Source organism: Erythrolamprus reginae, chromosome 1 (assembly GCF_031021105.1).
Source record: "Erythrolamprus reginae isolate rEryReg1 chromosome 1, rEryReg1.hap1, whole genome shotgun sequence".
NCBI lineage: Eukaryota > Metazoa > Chordata > Lepidosauria > Squamata > Dipsadidae > Erythrolamprus > Erythrolamprus reginae.
In genome coordinates this window covers 85,704,028-85,725,385 of record NC_091950.1, presented here as the reverse complement: position 1 = coordinate 85,725,385, position 21,358 = coordinate 85,704,028, and the positions used below count along the sequence as shown (strand labels likewise).

General features: G+C 41.2%; 1 protein-coding gene across 3 annotated transcripts in view; it reads right to left on the bottom strand.

Annotated features, from left to right (window-relative positions):
• The window catches only part of MAPKBP1 (mitogen-activated protein kinase binding protein 1), a 166,980-nt gene extending 146,356 nt beyond the window's left edge, over positions 1-20,624 (bottom strand). For all 3 annotated transcript variants that reach the window (XM_070757379.1, XM_070757389.1, XM_070757398.1), the window contains exons 1-2: positions 20,100-20,624; positions 17,996-18,315 (exon numbers count right to left, since the gene is read on the bottom strand). In XM_070757379.1, coding sequence (XP_070613480.1) covers positions 17,996-18,112 — 117 coding nt within the window. In that variant the 5' untranslated portion in view covers positions 18,113-18,315; positions 20,100-20,624. The remainder of the gene's footprint in view (positions 1-17,995; positions 18,316-20,099) is intronic.
• Between the last annotated feature and the right edge of the window lie 734 nt (positions 20,625-21,358).

The window sequence follows — 21,358 nt, the reverse complement described above, 5'->3', positions numbered from 1 at the left end:
ATGGCAAATGCAGTCACTTTTTTCTGTAATAGATTCTACTAACAAGGAGTTTTGGTATTAATCTTCAACCTGACATTTTTCCGTAGCTTCAAAATGACATAAACATCAATAGTATGCTTCTAATAAATATAATATTCTAATATTGTGTATGGGTGTGGGCACTCACACATGCGCAATAGCACGCGCACATTCTCTTTCAGCACCCGAGGGGAAAAAGGCTCACCATCACTGCCTTGGGATTTACAGAATATTTGAAAACTGCAACAAATGTCAGCTGCAAACATCTGCTTAAAATATTTAATATACAAATAGTAACATACTTGAACATCCACGCTCATCTCTAAACATAAGAGAATAAATTACTTGGCTACATTTTTTTCCCAAACTATAACTCCAGCATATTGGATTGTTTCTGTTATTGTCTATATACATTGTAACTATGACCAGGTTTGATTTTCATGCTTATCGGGAATGTAAAATTTTAAAGTTTTCATTCTGATATATTTATTGGTCGCTGATGCATGGTGTTCAGACCAGATAAGGTTATAGAAAAATTGGAGATCATCATTCCTTGATAATTGCCTATACTTTAGAACAGAAAAAGCAGGGAAAAGTCAATATTTGGGTGAAATACAGCCAGGGAGTCAACATGCTACCCAGAATTCTTTTATGCCATAAACAATGCAAGGTTATGTGCAGATTATGCAGGGAGATGTGAAACTGGTTCACAACTGTAATAAGTCATAACTTGGTTAGTCATGGTTTCAGGAACTGGCTGATGAGCTGGAACCACATATTCATTTAAAACCATTCCAGCGCAAGCCTACATATGTGTCACCCCCTATTGCGGAAGCTGCATTAGTTACTGAATTGTTCCTAGATATTATCACCTTCAAAGTCTTGGATGGCTTATGACCAGGTTACTTGAAGGATCTTTTTTCTCCCAGTTACATCTACCCAAGCACCAGATCATGGAGGGCAGAGGTGGGTTCTAATTTACCTCGCCGCCAGCTTGCTTCTTCCCATGCTGCGTGGGCGTGCCTCGTGGGCACGTTCCACTTTGTGCAGGCATACGCAGTACTGAAAAATCCAAAAAAATCCATCATGAAAGTCTTTAGAACTTAATATTTGTCTGTAATTTTGAAAATAACGAGGGAGGAATTACTAAGCAGCTGCATTTAGCTACTTAGGACCCAGAAGACCTTCACTTCCACAAAATGAGGATAATTTGACAGAACCAATGATGACTGTTTTAACATTGGATTTGTATATGATGCTTTATTGTTGTGAGAGAGGGCCGGCATACAAATCTAAAAATTATTATTATTATTATTATTATTATTATTATTATTATTATTATAATGTTCCCTCGATTTTTGCGAACTTCGCGAATAGCCTATACCATGGTTTTTAAAAAAATATTAATTAAAAAATACTTTGCGGTTTTTTCCTATACAGTGGTACCTCGAGATACGAGTTTAATTCGTTCCAGACCTGGGCTCTTAAGTCGAGCAGCTCTTATCTCGAACGACTTTTCCCCATAGGAATTAATGTAAATAATTTTAATTGGTTCCAGCCCTCAAAAAACTCACAAAGTTAGTCTAAATTATGCAGAAAGACATGTTTTTAATGAAGAAATGTACATGTACATATAAATGAATAATGAAGTTTCTTTCACTTAACTTGTAAACTTTCTTAAACTTTTAAATTTACATATGTTCAACTTCTCTGCCACCCAATCCTGTAGGACAGAGGTCCCCAACCCTTTTTGCACCAGGGACCGGCTTTAAGCGATCAAGAGAGGAATGGGTGAATGAATAGACGGAGGGTGGGAAGGAAGGAAGGAAAGAGGGAAGGGACAGGAACAGAGGAAGGAAGCAAGGAAACTTATGAAAGGGGAGAGTAAGAGAGGAATGAGTGAAGGGAGGGAGGGAGGGAAGAAGGTGGGAAGGAGAAAGAAAAGAAGAAATAGAGGAAGGGAAGGTAAAAGAGAGAAAGAAAAGGAGCAAGAAAGAAAGAAAGAAAGAAAGAAAGAAAGAAAGAAAGAAAGAAAGAAAGGGGGAAGGGACAGGAACAGAGGAAGGAAGCAAGGAAACTTATGAAAGGGGAGAGTAAGAGAGGAATGAGTGAAGGGAGGGAGGGAAGAAGGTGGGAAGGAGAAAGAAAAGAAGAAATAGAGGAAGGGAAGGTAAAAGAGAGAAAGAAAAGGAGCAAGAAAGAAAGAAAGAAAGAAAGAAGAAAGAAAGAAAGGGGGAAGGGACAGGAACAGAGGAAGGAAGCAAGGAAACTTATGAAAGGGGGAGAGTAAGAGAGGAATGAGTGAAGGGAGGGAGGGAGGGAAGAAGGTGGGAAGGAGAAAGAAAAGAAGAAATAGAGGAAGGGAAGGTAAAAGAGAGAAAGAAAAGGAGCAAGAAAGAAAGAAAGAAAGAAAAGAAAGAAAGAAAGAAAGAAAGAAAGGGGGAAGGGACAGGAACAGAGGAAGGAAGCAAGGAAACTTATGAAAGGGGAGAGTAAGAGAGGAATGAGTGAAGGGAGGGAGGGAGGGAAGAAGGTGGGAAGGAGAAAGAAAAGAAGAAATAGAGGAAGGGAAGGTAAAAGAGAGAAAGAAAAAGAGCAAGAAAGAAAGCTGCAAGCCCCCCCCCCCCCCGAGCCCCCCAGGCCGGCTGCAACCTTTTAAAACACGCGCGCCGTTTCGCAGCTGTCTCCTGAAGCCAAACGCGGAAGTTAGCGTTTGGCTTCAGGAGACAGCTCCTTGGCGCTTATATCTCAAATTTGGGCTTGTAAGTAGAACAAAAATATCTCTCCCCTCCCAGCTCTTATCTCGAGTTGCTCTTAAGTAGAGCAGCTCTTATGTCGGGGTTCCACTGTACCATGGTTTTTCCTGCCCGATGACGTCATACGTCATCGCCAAACTAATAATTTTTGCAAATAAATAACAAAAAAAATAATTATTGTTAATAAATAATTATGTTTATAAATATTTCAGTGCCTTATTCAATGGTGAGTACCAGTACCAGTAATAATGGTGAGTAAATGGTTGTTAAGGGAATGGGAAATGGTAATTTAGGGGGTTAAAGTGTTACGGGAAGGCTTGTGATACTGTCCATAGCCCAAATTGGTGTATTTACTTCCGCATCTCTACTTCATGGAAATTCGACTTTCGCGGGCAGTCTCGGAACGCATCCCCCGCGGAAATCGAGGGAACACTGTATTATTATTTGCACAGATAGCGTGCACACTGCGAGCCTGTCCTAAGAAAAGGCTAGCAAATGCATATCCTAGCCCAGGGATGACAAACCTATGGCATGGGTGCCACAGGTGGCACGCAGAGCTGTTGTCCTAGCTCAGCTCCAACATGCATGCATGTGCCAAACAGCTGGTTTTTGGCTCGCACACAGAGGCTCTGGGAGGGCATTTTTGGCTTCCAGAGAGCCTCCAGGTGGATGGGGTGGGGGAGGGAAGCCTTTGGGCCTAGGATGGGTGAAACAATAGGCTACTAGGCCTACCAGAAGTTGGGAAACAAGCCATTTCTGGCCTTCAGAGGGCCTCCAGGAGATGGGGCAGCAGTTTTCAGCCTCCCCAGGCATTGACTTATGGGCGTGGGCACTCGCGCATGCACAACAGGGTGCGCCCATGCTCTTTCAGCACCCGGGGGGGGGGAAGGTTCGCCATCACTGTCCTAGCCTCTTGCCAGCTTTGAAACCCCAAAATAGAGTAAGTACTTATAAAGCTTACATGAATCCATCTTGTCACCGTTGCTTTTGGATTGGGTGGCAAGATTTGTTAGTCTGTTTTACATCACAAAATTGAGAGCCAGACTGGTGTAGTAGTTGAGGTGCTGGACTGGAGACCATCAGTTCTGGGTGATTTGGGGCTCAGTCAGCCCAGCCCACAATGCTTTAAACCAGAATGCTATACCTAGAACACCTCAAACTAATTTTACTTCAGGGAAATCACCCCCATAATAACATGGTCTGATTGGTATACTCCAGCGGAGAAACAGAATGTTCTGGAGTTCTTCAGAATGTTCTACTTCCGAATTCCTGAATTCCTGTTCTTGCTTTGCAGTAAATCAGAATAAGTGAAACAAAGCAAGATGGATCCTTAAACTTTGTTACATTTCTGCCATGTTTGCAAGTAAAAATTAAAGGCTAATGTGTTTTGACTCATGATTACTACAATTGAAAATTATTCACTATTTTACCCACTTTTTAATATGTTGTGGTTCTTCCAAAGGCTTTTCTATAATCTCTTTGAACTCAATCCATCCTCTTAATCTGACTTTTCCCCTTCTGCTCCTCCCTCAACCTTGCCACATATGTTCCATCCAGTTATATTGCAGCAAAAATATCTGTTGGTAATTTCTGTAATCCAACTTTAGTTAATATTCAAATATTTCCCCTCAAATAAGCATTGTTTTGGAGCACAAACTAATATTCTTCGCCGTTTGTGAGCATCACATTACTTTTTCCACAAAAGAGAAATAAGTGGTCCCAGGATGCTATTTATCTCCATGAGAGGTCAATTTATATGTAAATACTTGAATGGTATACAGCATTTAAGTAAAAGAAAATCTATTCTTGTAGGCCTTCAGAAGAGTAATTTGATGCTTCTCTAAGCAAGGCCATTTCCTCAGTAGTGAAGACAACAGGAAGCACTTATAATCTTATCTCCCAACTTTTTGGCCAGCATTGGTGGTGGGGGATGAAGCTATGGGTTTAAAGCTTGAAATGGAGCCTTGTAAATTAATACAGTAGTTTCTCTGATTCCTTGCTGGGCAAGGTTAGTACTTATGTACAAAACAGTTGGGTCTGCAATATATAAACAAGCTAACAATGAATGTTTGTTTATATTGAAGTACTATAGCTTTAAGAGGTTGTGTTGCAAATTCTATGTTCTACGCCTGGAGTTCTGAAATTTCTTATACCAGCATATTATTTTCTGTGTCTTGTGGCAAAATTAGAACCAACACTTCTAATTGCTCTGTGAATGTTTTTTTTACTTATTCCACTTTCTCTTAATAAAATGTGTTCCCTTTATGAGTGATCCCTGTCTCTCTTACCTCCATTTCTTTCTTCACAATTTACTCAATCTCACTTGGTTAAAATGATCATTAACTGTTTGACACCACCTGCATATGAAAGTTGCCCCACTGGATTTCAAATGATGTTCCTATAGTGTGTTCATACTTTGATCTCCTACCGCCACCCCATCATACCACCCAACCTTACCTGTTAGTGACATCAGTTGCAAATTGTTCCTTTTGAAATTCTATGATGTTTGCATATTTGCATACTGCTTTGATCAACTTTCTATATCAGATTATTAGATGCATCTATTTTATAGAAACATAGAAGTCTGACGGCAGAAAAAGACCTCATGGTCCATCTAGTCTGCCCTTATACTATTTTCTGTATTTTATCTTAGGATGGATATATGTTTATCCGAGGCATGTTTAAATTCAGTTACTGTGGATTTATCTACCACGTCTGCTGGAAGTTTGTTCCAAGGATCTACTACTCTTTCAGTAAAATAATATTTTCTCATGTTGCTTTTGATCTTTCCCCCAACTAACTTCAGATTGTGTCCCCTTGTTCTTGTGTTCACTTTCCTATTAAAAACACTTCCCTCCTGAACCTTATTTAACCCTTTAATATATTTAAATGTTTCGATCATGTCCCCCCTTTTCCTTCTGTCCTCCAGACTGTACAGATTGAGTTCATTAAGTCTTTCCTGATACGTTTTATGCTTAAGACCTTCCACCATTCTTGTAGCCCGTCTTTGGACCCCTTCAATTTTGTCAATATCTTTTTGTAGGTGAGGTCTCCAGAACTGAACACAGTATTCCAAATGTGGTCTCACCAGCATTCTATATAGCGGGATCATAATCTCCCTCTTCCTGCTTCTTATACCTCTAGCTATGCAGCCAAGCATCCTACTTGCTTTCCCTACCCCCTGACTGCACTGTTCACCCATTTTGAGACTGTCAGAAATCATTACCCCTAAATCCACTGTATTTTATAAATACAGTGGTACCTCTACCTAAAAATGCCTCTACTTAAGAACTTTCCTAGATAAGAACCGGGTGTTCAAGATTTTTTTGCCTCTTCATGAGAACCATTTTCTACTTAAGAACCCGACCCCAGAAAAATTTCACAGGAAATTTGAGAGCGGCACAAAGGCCCGGCCAGTTTCCTGCCATCCCCCCCCCCCCGATTTCTGTCTCTAGCGCAGTGTATGGGAGGAAGCCTCGCACCGGGTGTATGGGAGGCGCGTGCTCTTCCTCGCCGCCTCAGAGTCCCTCTTTTTTTTTTAAGCCTTAAAGTTTTGGATTTTTTTTTATTCCCCTCACCTCACCTTCTTCCTTCGGCCTCACCTTCCTCCTCCTCCTCTTCTTCCTCCTCCTCCTCCCACCCAAACTCCGAGCTTTTATTTCTTTCCTAATGGGTTTACACACATTATTTGCTTTTCCATTGATTCCTATGGGAAAAATTGCTTCTACTTACAAACCTTTCTACTTAAGAACATGGTCACGGAACGAATTAACTTCTTAAGTAGAAGTACCACTGTACTTACAATGAAATATAATCTTTTGCAGAAATGTTATGTAAAACGTAATACATATAATACATTTATATAAGCAAGAAAAATCCTCTTGCATAAAATTTGACTTTATTCCATACTTTATTCAATTTTTTCTTTCTCTCCATCCTACTAAGTAAAGCAATAAAAAATGCAAACATCCAGTACTCCCAACTGTATCAAAAGGACCTTGGCTAATTTAGATTGGTGTAACCTTGACGTTCCTGCTGTGGTTCTTTGGTGCAATTGTGATTCAATACAACCTTCAGGGTGGTTGGTTTTCTCTGAGCTTCGTTGTTTCCTTCCAGGCATTTTATTACACAAAGTAGATCTGGAAGAAACATATGTAAGGAAACACTCTAGCCCTCATTTCAACCTGAAGCTACAAATATTCCCCTTTATTGGTTATCAATATAACCTGCTAAAATAAATGAAATAAATTATCATTTGAAACATTTCCAGTTACTGGTGACTTTGCCACCACATTCTAGCAGAGTTGGAAAAATATATCTCTGCTATCTGATGTTCCTGAGGGTGACATTTCTAGTTTCCTGCAGGAAAGCTTGGACCTTTATTCATTTGTTCAGCCCAGGGCACTGTAATGTGCAGAAAACATAACCTTAAGCACAGGAGGAGGAATTTCTGCCAAGACAATGGGGAAATAAAATCTGAATCTGGGACAGAACTATATTCTAAGCATGCATCAGGGTTCCAAGTAATAGATCCATAGCAAGCAGAACTCCAAGGAAGGAAATTATTCAAAGGATAGCTTTATTGGAAATATGATATTGGCACATATCTGGTAAAAACAGACTCTAAATAAGCAGTTCTCAACCTATGGGTTGTGACTGCTTCACAGGGTCCGCTAAGACCATCGGAAAACACAAATTTCCCATGGTGTTGGGAATTGAACCGAGACACCGTCTCCAGACAGGTCCACCCACATACAAATTAGAGTCTAAGCAGGACGTTCAGGTCACTTTGGCTATCAACTGAGGAGTCCTAGGACAAAGCAGGCATCCGGACAGGAGCGGAGTCCATGTCCTCTGATCCCCTCCTCCGCCCGCCTATCTCTATTGTCTGAGTAGCCTACCCTTCCCTAGGAGGATCTCAGAGTTTGGATTGTGGTAGAGGTGTGTATGTGGGGAGGGAGGAATCTGTTGTTCCAATGGGAATTGGTCAATTTAGGTCTTCGGAACTCGGTCACTTCTAAGACTTGGTGGGTAAAGGAATCCCTTGGTTTCGTCTTCTGAAAACTATCCCGTGTTCCTGGGTGATCACTATGGAAACACTGTACCTGTCTACCCGGTGATGGAGTGTGTGTGTGTGTGTGTGTGTGTGTGTGTGTGTATGTGTGTGTAGACCGAGCAGCTGGAGCTTACTGCCATGGGCTCCCCCTCTTGGACTGTTAGGCACGGATCATACAGAAGGTTCCCTCCGGCTGTTTGCCAAAGCCCGGAGGTTTCCTCCATGGCGTTGGGGTTTTTTTTCAGGTTGGACCTCCCCTTCTTGCAAAACCTGTACATCCCCAGATGCTGCGGGATTTATAATTTTTTCCCCAGGCAAGTTCCCGCCATCTTCTTTACCTGCCCGTGGCGGGTTTTCCTCAGAGAGCTGTTGAGATCTTGGAGATGCAACTCCCCCAACTGCAGGACAGGGTTAAATATATTTACTTTGAAAGGCAAAGGAGCCCGTTTCAAACTCTATGATTGAATTAGCTTCCGTAGTCCATGCCTTCCCCCCTTCTAGCAGGGCAGGGTCAATCCCAAAAGAGACTCCCTCCTCCCAGTCTTGAAGAAGGGAAACGGACGGTGCTTCCCTCGGAAAATAAAATTCCCTAGAAAAGCAAATACAGCTGTTCCCTTAGTGCTCCCCAAAAATACTCTGTCTGATTCCCCAACTGGCTGAAAAGCTCATGAAAGATGGCGAGAAAAGCTCTTCAAATATGATTATTGTTGACCTACTTGCTGCTCTTTGACTTCTTTCCTAGCATTCTTCTCTTTCAAAGCCATCTAGAAAAAAAATCCAGATCCTCCTTATTTATATTTACAGCACTTCTAGTGAGGATAAGTAGTCACCTAAGTTTATATTTTAAGAATTAAGACAAGACCCTCGTTTTGGGCAAAGCAGCCTTCCTTCCCTGCCACATACCCTCTGGAGGTACCGGACTATTACATTAATCTTTTCTAGCTAACATGACCATTCAGCATTGAAGTTCACACATGGGAGAGATACAGAGGCTACTTGCTATCCTTTATTTGTTTCTCTTGTGGTATAAATTGTTATAAGAGCCTAAAGCCAACAAGCCACATTCCTGGATTCTCACTACAGTCTTAATTGATTTCTAAGCCTTCTCTGAAGTCACATAAACAAAAGATATAGAGCCAGCATGGATCCCTTAATACCAACAATCAGGATTACATCAGACTATATAGTTGTCTCACTAATATTGAAAAATTAAATATATGGAAATGTTTTCCAGCATAATTTTTGCACATATGAGATTCTTGTTCCAAAGATTATAGATTATACCTTATGTTGGTTCGAATTAAAGACATTTTGGGGCTAAGACCTATTGGGTCTATTTTATAGTACTGAATCAATCCTCCTGCTTCTCTTATTCAAAGTAACCTTTTAAGCTAAGTAGGGAAGTTTTATCATTGCCTGAAACTTTGAAGAAGGTATATTCAATTAGGGAGTGAAGGATACATTTGCAAGTAATGCCTAATTTTGCTGCGACTGTGAAATGGAGAACTATTTCACTAAAGGAAATTGTGTTGCGCAAGATAACATCTGAAAGGTTTTTCTTATGGACAACAGAGGAGGAGAGAAAACAGGCATGTTGTGAAGAATGGATCCAAAATCCAAGATTAGACATTTACATTACGATTCATAAGAGTAGCAAAATTATAGTTATGAAGGAGCAATGAAAATAATGTTATGGTTGAGGGTCACCACAACACGAGGAACCGTATTAAGTGGCTGTGGCATTAGAAAGATTGAGAACCACTGCTCTAAAACGTTCCCACGGTTTTCACTTAATTAAAAGAGAAAGTTTTCCCCACAACCCCAACAATCAGTCACATGGTCCAATCAAGACATTATCTGGTCCTCTGAGGACCTCCCTCCTTCTTCCACGGTCCAGGTATTGGTTCTCAAGAGAAAGTATTTTATGTTAGCTAGACAAACCCATCTCAATCTCTAATCCTCCCTCCCTTTCTCAACTCCAGTGGTGGCAACCCTGAAGCTCCAATATAAGCTTCAGGGTTGACAGCAAGTATCTCAGATAAAACCCTGCCTATTCTCATGAAGATAGAGAAAGCAGAAGTACTTCAGGCATGGAAAATCCTATTATTGTAGCCATTTAATAAAAGTAGCACTAGCATTTTATGATTTTGGTTTCCTAGTCCTAGTACTTTGACATCCCATAGTATTTCTTTACTGATATGGTATGGCGAGCCCTTGTTGCATATCTAGGCATTTGCAAGCTTTACATTTATGAGTGGGCTGCTGTGCATATATAATTGTCTGAAGAGTTCTTAAGAATGTTACCCATCGCTTAATAATTCATATATTAGTAGCGGCTAGGATTGTTTTTGCACAAAGATGGAAAGAAATGGAAACACTGAAAGAATTATCGAATGTGCAGAGCTAGATATGATGACAAGGCGGTTAAATAACCAAGAAGAATCTGAATTTTATAATATATGGCAGATGGTATACAGTATATCTGGTGGGACAAAAAAAATGTATAAGAATGTTGAAATATAAAGTAAAAGAGTTAAACTTACTAGAAAGAACAAGCTATGTAGAGATGATTTACATTAGAACTTATTTATTTGATTTGATCTAACTTATAATTAGTTTTTCCTTTTTGTATAAAGAAGACTTCTACTTTTGAGCGGAGCAACTGTAGCTCCTTTTCATGTTATTTGTTTTGTTTTGTTTTTTACTGTTTGTTTGTAATGTCTTGTTTTCACAAAATAATAAAAATATATTTTTTTAAAAAAGAATGTTACCCATTGCTACCACGTTTTGAACTCAAAAGAAATCTATACATGGAAATATCAATAGGGTTGCTGGATGGAGTGACAAAATGACAAACTTTTTTTTCCCTTTTAAATTCTGGTTAAGAACTCTGCTATGTACGAGAAATAAAACACTGTGAACTTAAAGTTCACCACATCTATGAAAGAAGACGGTATGGAATTTCACTTAGTTGAACGACAGACTTTTGCCACCTGCCTCATTCATTGTTTTTTTACACCAATAGATTAGATTAGATTAGATTAGATTTATTGGATTTATATGCCGCCCCTTTCCATAGACTCGGGGCGGCTCACAACAATGGTAAACAATACATAGTAACAAATCTAATATTTAGCAATCTAAATTACAGTTTTAAGTTAAAAAATCCAAAAGAACCCCAATATATAAAAAACAAGCACACAATCGAATCATACACAAAAACTACATGGGCAAGGGAGAGATGTCTCAATTCCCCCATGCCTGACGGCAGACGTGGCTTTTAAGGAGTTTACGAAAGGCAAGGAGGGTGGGGGCAATCCTAATCTCTGGGGGGAGCTGGTTCCAGAGGGTCGGAGCCACCACAGAGAAGGCTCTTCCCCTGGGTCCCACCAGACGACATTGTTTAGTCAACGGGACCCCGAGAAGGCCAACTCTGTGGGACATAACCAGTCGCTGGGATTTACCAACAGTATAAAATGTATTTCTTCAGTGGGACACAATTTTGGAATGCCACCTCCACATAAAAATTTAGAAATACAGTAATTCAGGAGAGGGAAAAAAGCCATATGGAATAGGCCCATGATAACACTTATCTTTCAGCTGCAAAGAAATAGTTTAAAAAAAATCTACCAGTTCCCTCAACTTTGTATCTTGGCCTCTCCACTTATCCGATCCAGCTGTAATTATAGATCAGATTACAAACAGGCCTAGAAGGGCAACTGGAGATATAGTAAGGACTTTGGGGCCCAATCAAAAGTCCTGAAATATAGTAAGGGCTTCAGAAACACATTGTTTTCTTCAGTTTGTGGAGAAGGAACCATGGCTTGTTTACACTTAGACCATGTTTTAAAACCTGTACCTGCCAATTTTTCCAAAGAGCCATGCTTGCTGGGAGCTATCAAAGCTGAAATCTTACACATCTGGAAAACACCAGGCTGGGAAGGGCCAGCCATGCTACAGCTTAAAATGCTTCAGACTTCAGAGAATTTGCTTCCCAAACCGCTGACGTACTTTTCAGGAGATTGACTTCCTCTGATCAAAAACAGCTTTTCAGACATTTTCAACCAGCCTGAAAGGGTTTATGTCAATTAACACCCATTTCTTGCAGTTTAATCATACAGGAGTCACCGTGGTCCTTAAACAATCCAGTTTAATGAATAGAATTTAGAATAGAATTTTTTATTGGCCAAGTGTGATTGGACACACAAGGAATTTGTCTTGGTGCATATGCTCTCAGCGTACATAAAATAAAATACACTTTTGTCAAGAATCATGTGGTACAACACTTAATGATTGTCATAGGGGTCAAATAAGCAATGAAGAAGCAATATTAATAAAAATCTTAGGATATAAGCAACAAGTTACAGTCATACAGTCAACATGGGATGGAATGGGTGAAAGGAGTGATGAGAAAAACTAGTAGAATTTAAGCTAGGCTCATTTCACTTTTTAGGCTCACAGGACAGTATTCCTGAAGGTAGCCAGCTGGCTTCAACATTACACTTCGTCTTCCTTCTCTGCCTCCCTCAGGCCTGCCAACAGGTTTCTCCAAAAAAAAAAAATCTTTAGAAAGAAAAAAAAGAGGACCACACTGACTGGGAAGTTTGCCACTGCAGGCCCAGCCATTAATTAGAAAGCAGCTCAGCCCCTTTTCTAAACAAGCCACAGCACTTGGACACCAAGAAAGAATACACAGAGAGAAAATGCTGTTACCAAGCCCAACCCAGAATAATTTGAAATCAATCAAATCTGAAAGTATTTTTCGAGCCATATCTTCTCTAAAACCAAAACGGTATATTGGTTGGACTTTTCATTTCTGATAAAGACACAATTATTCAACCCACATGCTGAACAAAAGTTTACTCACATATGACAATCTGAGAAAAAAAAAGTGATTTTAAAGAACGGGATAAATTACATTCTTAGCTTAGTGTGTAGAAACCAACTACATTTATTTGAACCATCTTGTCATCATAAATTTGTATTTTATAAGTTATCTGGGGAACAGAATTAAAGAAAAAAAGTTGTTTATAGCACTTGGAGGTACAGTATAACAATACTGTATAAGCCACACATACATATTCTATGCTTCTAAACCTGTTTCTCGTTGCCAATACTGTACAAATGGTTTTGACACTGTGATGGTTGTAAGGGCAAGGACCAGTTACTTTTTTCAGCACCATTGTAAGTTCAAACGGTTACTAAGTGAATGGTCATAAGTTGGGGACTACCTGTCTTTTAGTGTTTTAAGACAGCCTTTAACATGTCATGTTTACCTGTCGGTGGCAGGTATTATTAGAAAGGGCCAGATGACCAATAGCTAGGGAAGGAGGGAATGGACTAATTTCCTCAAGGACCCTAAACCCCACAATTTAGCTCTTCCTACTTTTTGTACCATTCATTTATAAAACAGGCTATAGGAGATGGATGCTGATTTAACTATCATATGTTGGAGATTATTTCCCCAATGAATATTCATAATATGCTCCAACACAGCTTTAAATTCCACCATGTCTTAATCACACAAATGTAAGTATATTACAAGATAATAATAATAATAATAATAATAATAATAATAATAATAATAATAATAATAATAATAATATAAAATATCACAATAGGAAATAAGAAACAGGATTTGTATGCCACCCCTCTCTGAAGACTCAGGGAGGCTCACAACAATAATAAAATACAATAAACAGTGGTACAAATCTAATATTACTAAAATCTAGAATTAAAACCCCCTTAATATTAAAAAAAAAACAATCAATGCTACACAATCATACCATTCTCAAGTGCTATAGTTAGCAGAGGGGTGGGGGAATCATTCCCCCAATGCCTGGGGACATAAGTGAGTCTTTAACTCCAGCTCTTCTCAATTTTACCATTCCAACCATCAAACAAGAAAAATTAACCTGGATGTTTCACATGCATCCATGTATTCATTAGTTTCCCCCTCTCCAGGAAGGAAATCGATAAGACTCATATCATGTGAATTCTGCCTCACTTTTTTTCATTCTTTCATTGTTCCTTTTATCTTGGCACCCAAAAAAGACATATCTAAAATCAAGAGGAATAAGCAATTCACTTTCATTCTAGGATCGGACAAGTCTTATGGAATTAATTCAAAAAGGCCATATTCCAACAAAGACAGAATTTTTTAAAATAAAATAAAACAGATTTTGAAAGAACATGGGCAGGGTAAGCAAAGTTCAGCTATTTGTCATTTCTATAGAAACAGATATTGAAAGCTGAGCCTTATCTCTTTCCATTCATATTCTGCAGCCACACAACAGAGGTGAGTTCCTGCCGGTTCGGACTGGATCTATAGCAGCATTTCCCAACCGGTGTGCCGCGGCACACTAGTGTGCCACGAGACATGGCCAGGTGTGCCGCCAAGCTCCAGCTGGGCGGGGCGCTGCCGGTACTTCCGTCCTGGGGCTCCCGCTCGCAGCTGTCCCCCGGCTCCTGCTCGATGTCGCGGTTTTCGGCGCTCTCCTGCTGGGCCCCAAAGAAGGAAGGCAGGAAGAAGGAGAGCTCCATTCTTCGCGCCTTTTTCCCGCCTTCCTTCTTTGGGGCCCAGCAGGAGAGTGCCGAAAACCACGGCATCGAGCAGGAGCCGGTTGACAGCTGCGAGCGGGAGCCCCAGGACGGAAGTACTGGCAGTGCCCCGCCCAGCTGGAGCTTCTCTGGCGTCGACGGCAAGTGTCCTTTGTGGCCCGGCGGGAGGGCACTGGCGATGGGAGTGGGGGGGGCGCAGCAGCCGCAGGCAGTCGCGGGGAGATGGCGGTGGTGAGAGGGAGCGCTCTCTCTCTCTCTCTCAGCTGACTGCAAGCGGGAGCCCTGACGGTGGCGGTTGGACGTGCTGCTGGACGTCGTACATGCTGGCGCTGCGGGCCTGGCATATACGGTGTCCAGCAGCACGTCCAGCTGCCGCCGTCAGGGCTCTCGCTTGCAGTCAGCTGAGAGAGAGAGAGAAAGAAAGAGAGACATATAAGAGAGGCAGAGAGAGAGAGAAAGTGAGACATAGCAAGAGAGGCAGAGAAAGAGAGACAGAGCAAGAAAGAGAGGCAGAGAAAGAGAGATAGAGAAAGAGAGAGAGAAAGAGAGACATAGCAAGAGAGGCAGAGAGAGAGAAAAAGAAAGAGAGACATAGCAAGAGAAAAAGAGAGACTTAGCAAGAGAGGCACAGAGAGAGAGAGAAAGAGAAAGAAAGACAGACATAGCAAGAGAGACAGAGAGAGAGAAAGAGAGAGAAAGAAAGAGAGATAGCAAGAGAGGCAAAGAGAAAGAAAGAGACATATAGCAAGACAGTGAGAGAGAGAGAGAGAGCAAGAGAGAGAAAAAAGCAAGAAAGAGATAGCAAGAGAGACAGAGAGAGAGAGAGAGCAAGGGAGAGAGAAAGACATAGAGGAAGGGAAGGAGGGAGAGAGAAAGAGAGCAAAAAAGAGAGGAAGAAAGAAAGAGGGATGGAGAGAGAGAAAGAAGGGAAGGAAGGAAAAGAGAGAAAGAGGGAGAAATAGAGCGAAAGGGAGGAAGAGAGAGGGTTTTTTTGTCCAAACTTTTCTTTAGCCCGCCCCCCCGCCCCGCCCCTTTCAGTGTTCCCCAGGATTTTGAAAATATGAATAATGTGCCGCGGCTCAAAAAAGGTTGGGAAACACTGATCTATAGAACCGGTAGCGGGAATCCCCCCCCCATTCACTGAACTGGTAGCAATGGCCAGCTGGCCACGCCCTCAAACTGGCTCTCTCGGCAACATCTATGGCAACAGCGATTTGTTTTTTGCTGGGTTTGCAGCACTGCGCATGTGTGCATGGTGCGCAACATGCACATGCCCAAATGCCACGCAGCACAGGAGGAACCCATCCCTGCTGCGCACCCATTCACCTCAGTACATCACCTCTGATATTGCGATGGGTTTTGCACACACAAAAAGTCCTTCCCCAAAAGATGTGGAAAACATATTACCCTGTTTCCCCGAAAATAAGACAGCGTCTTATATTAATTATTGCTCCCAAAGACGTGCTACGTCTTATTTTCTGGGGATGTCTTATTTTTTTTTTCAATGAAGAAGAATTAACATTTATTGCTCAACAAAAAAAATGAACATTTATTATATACTTTACAGTAGTTGTCATCACAAACCAGCATAACCAGACATACTGTGAATCGTGTCAAGAATTTCTTACTACTATGTACCATTATTTCCATGTGCAACAATTATACTTTCTTCAAATATATGTTATATATAGTCCTCGGAGAGGGGTGGCATACAAATCTAATAAATAATAATAATAATAATAATAATAATAATAATAATAATAATAATAATAATATGTTCTGTTTGGGAATGCTGCGAAACAAAACATCTCCTACCTCTTACTTTTGGGGGATGCCTTATATTAGGCAATTCTACAAAACCTCTCCTATGTCTCATTTTCGGGGGTGACTTATTTTCAGGGAAACAGGGTAACATGAGTACAGAAAAATAAGGGTTAACCTCCAAAACCAAGTCCTCTTTCTCATGCTTCTATATCATACTCTCCCATTTGCAGGACTTAAATGTTCATAGTGCCGAGAATTACAAAAACAATATCAATGTTCTGGAGTAAATCCTATCTCACCTATGGAGGTTTCACCAAATTTCTTCATAAAAATTGAATAAATAAATAATTAAAGATAGGCTCAAATTCAGTTAGTATCACATGCTTTGAGCAAACCCTCAGGAGCGATTACTTATAATTATGTGCAATTATATTTAATTTTTGGATGCCAAAATGGATATATTTGCAATTTTTTTTCTGCAAAGGCCTGTGATTAAGCAATAGCTGAGCTCTCAAGTAAATAGGCTTCCAGACTCATATTTTAATGGTTACTCAAAGTATGGTCAAGCTCAGCCTTCCCTTATACTGAGTACACAAATTAAATATTATCTCCTAAAAGAGAACAAGATAATTGTTGTTTCTGTCCATCAGTGTTCTTAGACCAATAAGAAAAAGTCACAGAAGGTAGAGGGAAATTTTGGGCAAAAGTCCATTATTTGAAAAATGCCAAAAAAAAGGAAGAAGTCACAAAACTCCAATAGAAAATTTTCAAGAAGTATTGCCATAACATTTAGTTCCTTTTAAGCCTGAGTAAAATGAAACTGTCATGTGTCAAGTCATAAAACAGCATTAGGCATCTATCAGATACCAGTTGCTCATCAGAAGCAATGCCAAAAACACAAGACATACAAATTAAAATTTTGCTCAACTAAGGAGACACCTAGCACTCATTTCTGTATGGAAGCATTTTGATGGCTCTTATACAAATCCATACTGTATCTATTGCTTGGTTTTAATGGTTTTGTTACCGTTTTATGGTTTGCAACCCAGAATCCATTGGGAATAGGACAACTTCAAATTGCTGAAAAAAATTAAATACTGCCCTTTTTTTAATACGGTCACATTCTTGATCATCCCTTTGCTTTGCTTCTACTTTTTCTAGCTCAGTGCTTCTCAAATACTGGGGCGGGCCCCCCTGGGAGGGGGGGGCATGGAGCAATGCCAGGGAATATGCATGGTCCCTCTCAATTGATTCCCCTAACCCAATGTTTCCCAACCTTATCAACTTGAAGACATCTGGACTTCAACTCCCAGAATTCCCCAGCCAGCAAAAGCTGGCTGGGGAATTCTGGGAATTGAAGTCCAAATATCTTCAAGTTCACAAGGTTGGGAAACACTGCCCTAACCAAAAACAGACTCTACTGAGTTCTGTGGAACTTACTCCCAGGTAAGTAGGTAGTGCAGCCTTCCCCAGCCAATAGTTTCCTTGCAGCTTAGAATAAGTAAAATAATAAACATTACACTAAAATTCCATTGGTGCCCAGATTGGAGAGTTGGGACGGGGTGTGAAATGTTTACTTCTTCCTGGGGTGGCGTAACAGACAGCAATTGAGAAGCACTGTTCTAGCCCAACATCTCCTGCAGTATCACCTGGCTTTAGAAAGCCAACCTTTAGGTACCTTCAAAGCCTTCCCCATCACTGACCCACTTCAGGAAAGCAGATATAACAACTTCTGCTATCACCTTCCCCACCACCAAATGCAACACAATGGAAACCCTTGTGAAGAATGAAGAAGTGAAGAATGCTAACAAAAGAGACAAGGCCCAGTTGCCGAACTTGCCTTAGTGCTGATATTTTCCCGCTTGGTCCCTGGTTTGCTTCTTCTCAACTTGATAGAGGGAGACCGAAGTAAATTTTTTATTCTGCTTGTTATTGTGGAGCCTTCAACCGACATCATAGTCTCAGCAAGGAGAAAACACAGCCTCCTCTCAAATGCCTTCCACAAAGAAGTTCTGGAGGGCTGGATTTCACATCACTTTCAGGAGACTCCACACCTTCTTCTTTTACTTCATCATAGGGTTTCCGTTCCAGGAGACATCAGTTCTGCAATATGGCTATGCACAGTTCTTCTCAGTTCAAAAGACCAAGATCAACAGAGACCTTGAGAAATGAAAAAAAAAAGGGGGGGTGGGAGATAGAACCAAGATAAGCCAATAATGCAATCTTGCAAGCATCTTTTTCAGAATTCTTATAAAGTCACCACCATTCTTACACTGCCTAATTTACCAAACGTGGCTGTTTTAAAAATGGGTGTGTGCATGTGAACGTAATACAAAGATCAAAATTTGAAGACAGACCACTGCTCCAGCTTCGGAGGTTAGGGACAACTCTTCCTAACAATTGAACCCCAAACGCATCAACGACATTTCACCAAACTTGTAGTCCAAATCCAACTTAATCTACTAATTCTTAATCTGTAACTCAAAGCCACGCAAATCTAGAAAACTGAATTCCTTAATTCCTGATGTAGTTAATTATGGATCTTTATGAAAGGTGGCTTAATAGTCAAACCAGAATACTTGGCACGAGAATTCTTATTTTAGAGACGAGTGCTTTGCAAATTTCCCAGGAAATTCCACCCTACTACTCCTGCAGTGGAGTTAATGACACACTGTTACCTTGTTGCAAATGCTCATGGATTACCCTTTTAAGAAACAGAAATCAGACACCTAAGTCAAGTAAACCAAAATAATACCCTTGGCAATTCGATCAACTCACCGGTTTTTGAGTTCAGCTCTTTGATACAGTGTGCATTCGTCAAGCCTAAAGACGATTCACTGCTGCAAACACTTCACACTTGCACATTAAATAGAGAACCACGGCCATCCAAGAATAATATCAGAGCTTCAAACCTTCCCCCCCCCCCCGCACACACACCCCTCAAAACCTTCTCAAGGACTGTGAAGTCAATTAAAGGAACCAGACGGAAATTTCCAAAAAGAAGTTTGTGTAAAAATCTCTTTCCCATCCATCCGCGAAGGCAAGGAATTGCACAAAGGGAGGTCGGATATAACACTAATCCGGCCATAAACAGTACGTATGGGGGTTTTTTTAACTGTGAGATTCAAATGGTTTTTAGATTGCTTTTTAGAGCTTTTAATATTATTTCCATGTTTTAATCTTTGTGAAGAGCTGCCTAGAGTCCCTAAGCTAGGGAGATGGGCAGCATACAAATTGAATAGGAAGGAAGGAAGGAAGGAAGGAAGGAAGGAAGGAAGGAAGGAAGGAAGGAAGGAGATAGATGATAGATAGATAGGTAGGTAGATAGGTAGGTAGGTAGGTAGGTAGATAGGTAGATAGATAGATAGATAGATAGATAGATAGATAGATAGATAGATAGATGATAGGTAGGTAGATAGACAGACAGACAGATAGATGATAGATAATACTTTATAATTTATTAGATTTATATGCCGCCCCTCTCTGAGGACTCAGAGATAGATAGATAGATAGATAGATAGATAGATAGATAGATAGATAGATAGATGGATGGGTGGGTGGGTGGGTAGGTAGGTGGGAAGGTAGGTAGGTAGGTAGGTAGGTAGGTAGATAGATAGATAGATAGATAGATAGATAGATGATAGGTAGATAGATAGATAGATAGATAGATAGATAGATAGATAGATAGATAGATGGATGGATGATAGGTAGACAGACAGACAGACAGACAGACAGACAGGCAAAGAGCAAGCAAGCAAGAAGCCTTTCCAGCTTTTTCAGGCCAACAATAGAATGACGAGGACGGAGGAGAAACCCGCGAGTAATTCAGTCAAAGACCCGTTCGCTGCCTTCAAAAACCACGAAACGCAGCTTCTCCCTTTCAAATAAGTCCTCCCTCCCTCCTTCCCTCCCTCCCCGGTAGTGGCGGTCAACCTTCGCGTTACCTTAGAAAGGGGGTCATCGGCGCTCCGTTAGAGGAAGGGTAAAAAAAAAAAGATAAAAGGAAAAGCGAGCCTTCTCCTCCCCTCCTCAGTTTTCATCCATGCAGCCCGGGGTTCCGTCCTTTCAACGAGCCACGGTTCGCATTCCAAAAGAAAAAAAAAAGCCTCCTTTGCCTTCGCGGCGCTCCCGCCTTGCCGCCTTTCTTCTTCTTCTAGCCGGCTCGGCTTTGCGGGCTTCCCGAACAGGGAGCCCTCCTCCTCCAGCTGCAAAGGGGAAGCTCCCTCTAAGCGGCTCCGGGGGGGTAGCGAAGGAGGCGAGGGGGGTTGGAGAGAAAAGGGCTGCCTGCCTTCCCTCGCGTTGGAGGCTCCTTCCTTCCCCACGCCCGCTGACAGCAACGGCTTCTTTGGCGAAGTCGGCGAGATCACCCGTGCCGGGAAGGCTGCCAGCCAGGGCGATCCCCGCCTACCTCGCCGAGCTTGAGGCTCCAGCAGCCTCTCCTCGGACTCCGCCTCCTCCTCCGCCGCCCCCGCCTCCTCTTCGCTCAGCTGTTTCTTCTCGGCGAGTCCCCAGCTTGTTGGCGACCCCTCTCTGCAGCCCCCGGTTAGTATCCCTCTGCGGGATGGGGGGGGGGGGGGGCTCTCGCCTTGGCTCGTGACAGCGCCGTGTCCGCCAGCCAGCCAACCAGTCGGATTCCGCGGAGGGTATGTATGGTGGCCTAAGCGGACCAAAACGCCGAAACGGAGACGAAAAAAAATCACCGACCGGCCTGCCGGCCTTCCTCGATTTCGGCGGGCGGGCGGACAATGAGGGGGAATGGATTTTCTCCACCGCAGAGCTCCAGCAGGAAGAAAGACGGCTCCTGTCACCGCGGGCGGGGGGGGGGGAAGTGCACCAGTGTGCCTTCCGTCCCCTGTCCTAATGTTTCTTTATATATTTTTTACTAGTATGTATATGAATATTATTACATCTAATGTTTTTTCTTATTTTTATTTATTTATTTGTTAATTTATTTATTTGTTTGTTTGTTTGTTTGTTTATTATATTTGTATTCTGCCCCTCTCCAAGGACTCGGAGCAGCATACAAATCTAAATTAATTAATTAATAAGAAAAAAACATTAGATATAATATTCATATACATACTAGTAAAAAAAATATAAAGAAACATTAGGACAGGGGGCTATGTATATAAATATTATTATATCTAATGTTTTTTCTTATTTTTATTTTTACTAGTATCATGTATATAAATACTGTATTATT